This window comes from Armigeres subalbatus, chromosome 1 (assembly GCF_024139115.2).
Source record: "Armigeres subalbatus isolate Guangzhou_Male chromosome 1, GZ_Asu_2, whole genome shotgun sequence".
Taxonomy (NCBI): domain Eukaryota; kingdom Metazoa; phylum Arthropoda; class Insecta; order Diptera; family Culicidae; genus Armigeres; species Armigeres subalbatus.
The window spans coordinates 95,459,671-95,470,190 of record NC_085139.1 but is presented as its reverse complement, the minus strand read 5'-3'; the positions used below and the strand labels follow the sequence as shown (position 1 = coordinate 95,470,190).

Sequence of the window (10,520 nt, the reverse complement as noted above, 5' to 3'; positions counted from 1 at the left end):
CAAAATTTATACTTAGAATAAGAAGAATTATCATGTATATCAAAACAGTTGACGTAATATTCAGCATTTCACCATGAGTGATCATAAGTTGGTCGCTGCGATTATTTTGTCAATCCACGTCTTGTAGAAACCTACGTTAGTATAGACCCCGGGTGAAGCTGGAGCTCCGCAACCTGCTCCATATGAAATAATTCCCTGCAATGTGTACGGTCTCGCTTCGTCTCCAAAGGATCCTAAATGTTTCTTCCGTCGGCATACCATTCCGCCACCGGAATCTCCCTATTGATAATGTAACGGCAATTATGAATTATTTCTAAGTTTATTTAAAAATGACACCCACCCTACATGCATCAGCTAAACCGATCGCACAAAACATTCCAGAATTGGGCGTGGTCGGAGCTACCACCGGTCCCAGCATTTTCAAGCACCGATCAAACGAGAGCGGTTGTACGGGTCCGTATTGAAGTCGGTTGCTAGTAGGTCCGTAGAATGAACCAGAACCGTACCCGAAAATATGACACTCCTCCATCGCATCGATTGGATTACTGTTACCAAGCACTAGATTTAGCTCGTCGCCACTGACGCCAATGACAATCGCCGCATTGTCGCTGTTTGGATTACTTTTGGCGGGCAATAAAAGCGTACTGTGGACCAACTTGTCTAATTGTTGAATAGATGCATCAACGTTGAATCGTAGTAGAGCGATATCACCGCCCAGAGTCACGCTGCCGATTTTGAAACAATGTTATAGGCAATTATTAGTTAAATAGTTAAATAGTTTTAAATAATAATATAGAAAGGTTTAGACTCCCTACCAACGATCACGATTGATCATATAGCCTTCACGTACTTAACGGAAAGTCAAAATTGAAACATAAAAAGTTTAATAATTATTGAAATCCCATCCTTCGAATATTTCACTTTCAACAAAACTCGTAGTAGTATTGGTAGTATAATCGACATAAGAAAGGAACATTTTAAAATCTTCGCGTCAAAACTCACCTATTGTAATTCGGGTGGGAAAACACTTCCCGGATGCGATGTACGGTTGCTACACTCGGTATAGGATGTCCTCCAATGTAGGCATAGATTTCGGAATTTCTCTGACTTAAAAAGCGCATTTGCAGTTAAAAATATTTTATGACAAAAAAAATCTAATCCTACCTTCCAATGATGCAGTGATTAGCGGTCAGGATCCATCCTGTGCCGAGATAGGTACCCCCACAGAAATGCACCAGTGTTCCATTGTTGAGGGCTCGTTGAAGTGAAACAGCGAAACTGAACTGCGACGGATTTTCTGGAAGCTCACCATGCACAATCGGATGACCAGATATAGTTTTGATTGAGAGTAAAATAAAAATATAAAAAGATCGAACCATTTTGGGTAAGTGCTGCCCCGCAAACGATCGCGAGTAATTCCAAAATTGTTGTTGTATGTACATTGTACTTGTCTATTTCATGGATATACTTCCATTTGGTATCGATTTCAGACAAAACAAAAATACGAAAGCTGTAACGGCTGTTTAAACAATGGTACCGTTTTGTGGCAGGTATAGCAACATTCACCTAGTTACTCACGTGTAGGGTGAAATATTTGTAGATCGATCCAATCCAGTTTATAATAAGTATTGTAATATCACCTGTTTATTTGTACCTACTGTGTAACGAAATTGCGTTGGCAAAGTAATCAAATCATCAAAACGCTATGTTGCCGCTAGTCAACGAGGTGACACTGTTCAGAAGCCAAGCTGATCATATTTCAAGTTCAACGGAAAACTGTAAACCCTTTATTTTATAAATAAACTCGTCAAGGAAACGTAAAACAAAATTAAGACTATATTGATTGAAGAATCATAGAGTTCAGTCACAGTTTAGTGCTATTAAAAAAGCGTAAGGTTGGTTGTGAGATACAAAAGGGACCATGTTTGGATTCTGCTGGTCCCTACTCCCTTTTATAGGCTTGTGGTTTAGTTTATGCGTTTGTTAGAAACGGGGATCCAATCGAACTATTTGTTTTTTGAAACTGCATGAGATTGTATTTGTTTCGTTAATACTTAACTGGTTAAAAGGTTACAACCGTGATTGTTGCTACCACCAGAAAATCTACTGTAAGCTCCAAAAATTTAGTGCATTGATAAGAGGAAAATATTGAAGAGAAATCTATCAATGGAGTAACGTGATGCCCTTTGGTTTAAAAGGTGCTCCAACGACACAAACGAAGCTAATGCATAAGGCAATAGGTTTCGATTTAGAACCTGCAGTATTCATATACATGGACGACATAATTATTTTAACTAACTCATTACAAGAACACTTCAGATTACTTGAAATAATCGAGCAGAGAATCAAAAAAGCTGGACTGACTATAAGTCTAGACAATTCGAAGATATGCCAAAAAGCAGGTCCAATATCTAGGTTACGTAATTTCAGAGGAGGGGCTCTCTATACACGCAAAAAAAAGCGTTCATGAATTCGTGAATTAACAAGTTCACGGTGTATTTTTTCGTGAACAACAGCCACGGATTCGGGAACTAAGTCACGTTTTCTGGAACGTTCTGGAAAACGTGACTGGTGTTCCCGAATCCATGAATTAAATCAAGGTGTATTTTTGCTTGATCACGAATTCGGGAACGCTTTTTTTGCGTGTAGACAGTAGAAACAAGACCCGATATTGAGTTACCGATTCCAAAAACAATGAGGGAAATCCGTAGTTTAATAGGAATGATAGGATTCTTCAAACAATTTATTCCTAACTATAATGAGATTCTATCGCCCATAACTGATCTGTTAAAAAAAAACTAAATTAAAATGGACTAAGGAAGCAGAATTAGCTTTGAGAAAATTGAAGAGTGTACTTACTTCGCCTTCGATACTAGCACATCCAGAATTCAAAAAAACATTCATCATAGACTCGGATGCGTCAGAGCATGCAGTCGGGGCCGTTCTTATGCAAATACAAGACGGCATTAAGAGACCAACTACGTTCTATGCAAAGAAATTATCAACGGCTCAGCAAAAATATTCAGTCACAGAACGAGAATGCATAAGATTAATTCTGGCCACCGAGCGATTCCGACACTATATTGAAGGGACAGTGTTCAAGGTTATAACGGATGCGCAGTCATTAAAATGGCTCAATCAAGTCTCCGTAGAAGGAAAGTCAGCACGGTTGGTCCGCTGGGCAATCAAACTTCAGTAACGTGATTTTGAGCTGAAATACAGAAAGGGAGGTTTAAACATGAACAAGATGCATTGTCAAGGATTTATGTGGTAGATATATTAGCTAAGGATGTGCAGGTTGACCCACGATTCATATGGAAATATTATCCACCAAGTTCAGAGAGAATCGCAATTTTAGAAGCCGAACATAATTTGGTAAATTCCAGAAAAATACTTTTGGCCCAAAATGAGTACGGAAATCAGAAGATATTGTGCAGCTTGTGATATATGTAAAATGTCGATTGTCGAAGCATCCTAACAGAAACCAAACCTCGGTCATGGGGAAACAGAAAATCGCGGATATGCCGTGGCAACTCATCTCGGCCCATTTCCGTAATCACAGATCTTTTCTCAAAATTCGTTGTTATTCAACCTATGAGAGAGACAAAGACTACAACACTCATTAACTTTATCCAGCTTTCCACGCTCACCATAATGGCGGCTGCTATAAACAATTTTGACAGTAACTGCTTCCAGACACTGAACTGAAATTTAGCTCCCAGCAATCCATGATTGTATGTATCTAGGCATTTGTTTGTTATTTATGAACATGAAAAGTTTCGATTAACTTCATACGTACAAAAGAATCAAAACTTATTGCAAATCTTATTTTTAAATGATAAACCCATTATTTTCTTACAGGCAATAGCGAAGTTTATGAAGATATGGAGGCTTAGAACATTTTGAGGATAATTTTGCCCGCAACTGCTCGATTCCTCATATAAACCCTTCGAAGCTTCGTAGTCATCATAACCGCCCTCTGAAGTGTGTCCAGGCTGTCTTTTATTCTTCAGATTCCAAGGTTTTAGTTGCATTGAATAAATGACTCTCGTAGATTGTCTGAACATGAAACATCTCATCCAGGGAGAATCAGACATCATGTCTTGAATGCCGTTCATTGAATCACATTATTCACGAAACAATTGAACGAATATTAGAACAGATGTTCCAACATTCTTCTTTGTCTCTTTTATTTACAGTATTCTTAATAAAATATTGGTTCGATGAATAAGTATTTCGTCATTAATTTCAAAAAAAGATTATTACGTGAATATGCTATCTGCATTAGATTTCAAAAATGCAAATTGTGTATTGCGAGCCATTCGGCGTTTTCGGAATTTTGCATGTTGCAGCTCATCAACGGCAGACCGTTACTACAATACTCTTTTATGAGGTTTAGAGTTCCGCCTCCACGTTCCATGAGAAAAAAGGTGTTAACGAATATAACTTTTGTGTAGAATGTTGTAGTTTTATACAATCTTGATTTACAAAATCGTAATTTCGTTTGAATGTCAATAGTTGAGACTTATGATCTTCACCAAAGATGTTGGCCTGTAAAGATATAATTGTTTTTAATCATTGAAATTTGGAATATAATTTGAGGCCCTTCTACGTCTGCAAAAGGTTTCTTGTTTATCTTCTTCTATATACATAAAAATGAATTTCTGTCTGTCTGTGCCTTATAGACTCGGAAACTACTGAACCGATCGACGTGAAAATTTGTAAGTAGAGGTTTTTGGGGCCGGGGAAGGTTCTTAAGATGGTTCGAGACCCCTCCCCGCTTTGGAAAGGGGGGCTCCCATACAAATGAAACACCAATTTCTTCATAACTCGAGATCTAATCAGAAAATAAATCAATTTTAGGCGAAACGAAGTTCGTCGGGTCTGCTAGTAAATAATAAACAAGTCGCTAGTTACACAGAATCATGGTTTGCTTGGAGTCAAATTCCAGTTCAGTGCCCGGAAGCAGTTACTGTCAAAATTATTTATAGCAGCCGCCAGTATGGTGAAAGTGGAAAGCTGGATAGAAAATATTATTATTTTACAATTCGGTGTTCCAGAGATACTCATTTCGGACAATGGTCCTCAATTCAACTCATTTATTTATTTCCAGACTAAGGTCGGAGTGGCCTGTTACTTACTTACTTATGGATCCTATACACCTCCGGTGCACAGTGTTTTATTTCGTCATTTTCACGATCGAAATACAAAAACTCGTAAAGTGTTGATTTCGGATATAGGGTATTCACAGAAGTTTCAAGATATTTATGAGCGCATCTTTCGATAAAAAGAGTTTGATGATTAATCCCCCTAAAAGTGAGTTGAGAAATTTATTTTTCCTCCAGAATGAGATAGACACGTAGTATTCCGTAAAGTTGTAGCAAATGTTAATACGAGCAACTTTGCTGAACATCCCGAGTTTCTATCTCTTATATATATAACAAACTTAAGACGATTTACGTAAAAACCCCATAAACATCTTATTTCTCATTCTAACTCTTTCCAATGATTTTTCCCATTTTCCGTTTCTTCTACAAAGTTGTTGAACAAGCAAAGTTACATGTTTTTGCTGAACATTGTAACATTCCATCTCACATACAACAAAAGTTATCTTTAAATTATACATATTTTTAGAGATATTTCCACTTGTGATTACTCCCTTAATTGCAAAAAGTCGCAAATTTCACAAATTTGCTTTGTAGAAGAGACGGAAAATGTGAAAAATCATTAGAAATAGTTTAAGTTAAGAGAATGATTTTAAGGGGATTTCCACGAATTTGGAAACAACTTTTCCTTTGGTATTACACGCGTCGATATTGACGCGTGTTATACGTCGGATCCGAGGCAGATCATGCCGAGGTGGTGGTAGCCTGGCTGGCAATTGAAAAGGTGGTCGAAGTGCTCGAACCAGCGTTTCAGCTGGTCAGTTGTGTCGGTCAATAACTGATCATTCGCGTCTTTCACAGGCATCGTTGCATTCATCTTCGCCCCGCTTAAGCGTCGTGAGATATCGTAGAGTAGGCGAATGTCCCCGGTTGCTGCGGCTCTCTCTTCTTCGTCGGCCAGAGAGTCTGCCCACGCTTTGCCCAAGTTCCAATACTCACGCTTCCACGGGTCTTCTGATGACAATTGACCGCCAGCTAAGGGTTGCGTACTTAGCTGGTAGTGTAGCCTGGGCACTGTTGTCCTTCTGACATCAGCTAGAGTGAGAGGGTGCGTCCTGTGGGGTCTGCCTAGGATGTGGTGGGGTTCGACAGTGGGCTCTGTTGAACTTCTATAAAAAGCTGCATGTGTCTCCAAGTAGGCCCTGTCAAAGCGTCAAAGCGTGTGCCGCTCAAAGCGCACTAGCCTAGTCCTGGTGTTGGGTGGGACTTTACACAAATTTGACCCGACTGGTCGAGCGTCTGTTCACCAAGGAGGTGCGGCTCCAACAGCGTCTGTTCTGGCATCCAGCGGCTGAGTATGAAATGCTATTCCCCGGCTAAGATGGCAGCCCTATCCCGGTGGATAGGGAACCTTGGGCCAACAACATACTGTTTCCGAAACATCAATTTGTTCAAGAATCCGATAATGAAAGAATACGGAGTGGCCTGTGCTGTACAAGTCTTCTCCATTCAACTCGGTCCATGGCTGCACGTCGCCAACCACGCAGTCTGTGGAGAGTCCGCAAATCGTCCTCCACCTGATCGATCCACCTTGCCCGCTGTGCACCTCGGCTTCATGTTCCCGCCGGATCGTTGTCGAGAACCATTTTCATCGGATTACTGTCCGACTTTCTGGCTACGTGCCCGGCGCACCGCAGTCTTCTGATTTTAGCGGTGTGAACGATGGATGGTTCTCCCAACAGCTGATGCAAATTGTGATTCATTCGCCTCCTCCACGTACCATCCGCTATCTGCACCCCACCATAGATGGTACGCAGCACTTTCCTTTCGAAAACTCCCAGTGCGCGTTGATCCTCTACGAGCATCGTCCAGGTCTCGTGCCTGTAGAGATCTATCGATCTAATAAGCGTTTTGTAGATAGTCAGTTTGGTGCGCCGGCGAACTCTATTCGAACAAAGCGTTTTGCGGAGTCCAAAGTACGTACGGTTTCCTGCCATGATGCGTATCCGAATTTCTCTGCTGGTATCGTTATCGGCGGTCACCAGTGAGCCCATATAAACGAATTCTTCAACCACCTCGATTTCGTCACCACCAATACAAACTCGTGGTGGGTGGCTCACATTGACCTCTCTTGAGCCTCTTCCTATCATGTACTTCGTTTTCGACGTGTTGATGACCAGTCCAATCCGTTTAGCTTCGCTTTTCAGTCTGATGTAGGCTGCTTCCACCCTCTTAATGTTACGTGCCATAATATCAATGTCGTCTGCGAAACCTAATAACTGGACGTTCTTCGTGAAAATCGTACCACTCGTGCCAATCCTTGCCCTTCGTATTACTCCCTCCAAAGCGATGTTTAATAGCAGACACGAAATACCATCACCTTACCGTAACCTTCTGCGCGTTTCGAAGGGACTCGAGAATGCCCCTGAAACTCGAACTACGCACATCACCCGATCCATCGTCGCTTTGATCAACCGTGTCAGTTTATCCGGAAATCCGTGCTCGTGCATTAGCTGCTATGTGGCTCTGAAGTCGATGAATAGATTATGTGTGGGCACTTTGTCCGTGGTGGTGGAGCGTTAGCCCACAAAACCCGCCTGATACTGCCCCACGAACTCTCTTGCAATCGGTGCTAGTCGACGGCATATAATTTGGGAGAGTACCGTAGGCGGCGTTCAGCAATTTGATTGCGCGGTAGTTGCTACAATCCAGCTTATCACCCTTTTTGTAGATGGGACACACGACACCTTCCATCCACTCCTGCGGCAGAACATAATCCTCCCAAACGTTGGTAATTACCCAGTGTAGCGCTCTAGCTCTTCTGGTAGTTGGTCAACTCCAGGGGTTTTGTTGTTTTTCAGCCGGCCGATCGCCTCCTGGATTTCCTGGAGATTCGGAGCTGGAAGTCGTATGTCCTGCGCGCGTGCTCCTAGGTTTTTTACCATACCACCACCGGTGTCTGCCACATCAGCTTCGTAGTGCTGACCAGTGTTGGTAAAAACTCAAAATCTCAAAACTCATGGATGAATCAAATCAAGCGTGAGTTGAAACGCACCCAACTCAGCACCTAAAAACTCATTGATGAGTTGAATCATCCATTTGAATCATCGTAAGTTTTCTTTTGTTCTCTTTCGTTAAAAACAGTGAATTGACATCTGTCGCAGAAAATATTAGACACTCTTTTATATATAAGCAATAAATTGCCCCCAAATTGATTTCAAATGTGTTTTTGAACCAAAATGATTTTTTAGCAAATGAGTGAAATGATGCGTTTTAGCATGAAAAATTCAAGCGTGATGCATTCCTTTAAAACCGCAGACGATTTCGTTCGCACGGGAGCGCTCGTTGATTGAGATTTATGAGTGATTTTACCACCACTGGTGCTGACGCCTTCTGGGGGATAGGCTGTACTTAATGTAATCATTCACACAGGCACTTACACCATTTGAGACTTACTTGGATGCTCACTTTAACAGATACTACGCTAAGACACTCCTACCTCTGCAGGTGTAGTATATGCACAAACTTTAGCCATGCCTCGGGGTGACGATAGCTGTCCTTCCTCAGCACAAGCCGATCACGCAATCAACGATACTACGCTACGACACTCCTGTCTCAGCATGCACAGTCCACACTAAAACTTCTGCCATGCATTTAGCCCCTACACTCCTACCTCGGCACAAGAAGATCACTCGCTCTACTACCGAAGCAGCCCACGCACTACCCTACCGAACTAGGGACAGCCCCAATCCCATTCGCCTTGGAGTTTTTGGTACGTCATATGATCAGTCGAACCGAGCCTGTCGATATGACCGGATTTACACCGTTACGCATTACTTCAGAGTATCCATATCCCAGCGTAACGGGACCCATAAATTGTATTATTACTTTTGATGACGCCGCAACTAAAGGAGGGGACCTGTACCGCAACTAAAGTAAGGGAAGGAAGTAAATATTGATGGGAAACTTAAATAGAGGCTCTTGACTCAGCGACACCCTGCTAAGTACCACGGAGTTGGATATTGGGAAGGTATTCGTTATACTAATGACACACTGATGGTATGATGGGCTGCGAAATGGTGAGTTGACATCTGGGAAGGAGCGACCTACACAGCTCTGGTCCTCACAAGTTCCAATTTAACGCTTCCACGGGTCTTCCGATGGCAATCGACCGCCAGCTAAGGGTTTTGTACTTAGCTGGTAGTGCAGCCTGGGCACTGTTGTCCTTCTGACATCAGCTAGAGTGAGGGGGTGCGACCAAAGGGACCATCGTCCCAAACCCCTAATCCCAAGGCGTTAAGCGACCCGTGCCGAGGGGATGCATGGCCAGGGGTGAAATAATGAGCTAGGCCTTTAACGGAGCCTGTGGGGTATCTGGGCACCCTTCACAGTAATTGTCCCTTACCGCGTCATGCTGGGCTCTGGCGTGGTGGACCTCTTTTCCCGAGCAACTCGTGGCACCAAAATGGAAAACCAAGGCAATTCTTCAATTAATGGTAATAGTTAGGCGATTACCCTTCACAAGAGGTAGGTTGTTCAGGTCTTCGCCTAGGAGGCCAGAAGCAATAGTCGGCAGCTCGGTGCGCAGCGCCAGCGTGGGTCACTTAACCATCTCCCAGGCTACGCCGGTAGAGGTTATAGACGGCCCATGGCTTGTAAAGGCGATGAACCGCGAGGTGGCGACGGAACAGACACAAAAACGGGGGAAACAGTCTCCAGGGGATGAGCTCCCTGGGGGCCGCTCCAAAACGCGGAGGGTTACTACCCCGAACAAGGGTAGTGGGGCTGGGAAGCTGAACCCCGGCCAGGTACCTCCCAAACCGGGGGAGGAAGGACCTGGAATGGTTCGTCCACCCAGGAAAAACGGTGGTAAGGGGTTACGGCAGGCTGAGAACTCTCAGCCGCCCCAGACCAGGGGAATAGAGGGGGATGACGCCTCCTGGACCCTGGTCAAGAACAAGAGGAAACCCAAGACGTCAAGGGCCGAAAAGAAGGTCCAGGCGAATGAGGGTAGCAAGAAGTCTAGGGTAGGCGCCAATCGCTCCAGGGGCGATGCCCTAGTCATCACGGCGGACGAGGCTAAGTACTCGGACGTCTTGAAGGCGATGAGGAGTGACGTCAAGCTCGGTGAACACGGCGCCGACGTACGTTGAATAAGACGTACCCGGATGGGCGAGATGATCCTCGAGCTGAAGCGGGGCGTCTCGCAAAAGGGCGCCGCCTACAATAAGTTTGCGGAGGAAGTCCTAGGCGAGACGGTCAAGGTGAGGACACTCACGACGGAGGTGAATCTAAGGGTTAAAGACCTGGACGAGATCACCGAAGTAGAAGAGCTCGTCACGGCACTGCGGCGACAGTGTGAAGTGGAGACGCCCACCGCAGCCGTTCGGCTACGGAAAGGTCCGGGAGGGGCGC

The 10,520-nt window shown here is 43.7% G+C and overlaps 1 protein-coding gene across 1 annotated transcript; it reads right to left on the bottom strand.

The window, feature by feature from the left end:
* Window positions 1–5: 5 nt before the first annotated feature.
* LOC134203026 (transmembrane protease serine 11D-like) lies at window positions 6–1,507 on the bottom strand. The gene is made up of 4 exons (XM_062678014.1): window positions 1,165–1,507; window positions 1,003–1,107; window positions 341–725; window positions 6–279 (listed from the first exon to the last, which is right to left on the bottom strand). Exons 1-4 carry the CDS (start codon window positions 1,440–1,442, stop codon window positions 82–84), a joined length of 966 nt encoding a protein of 321 aa, XP_062533998.1. The 5' UTR covers window positions 1,443–1,507; the 3' UTR covers window positions 6–81.
* Between the last annotated feature and the right edge of the window lie 9,013 nt (window positions 1,508–10,520).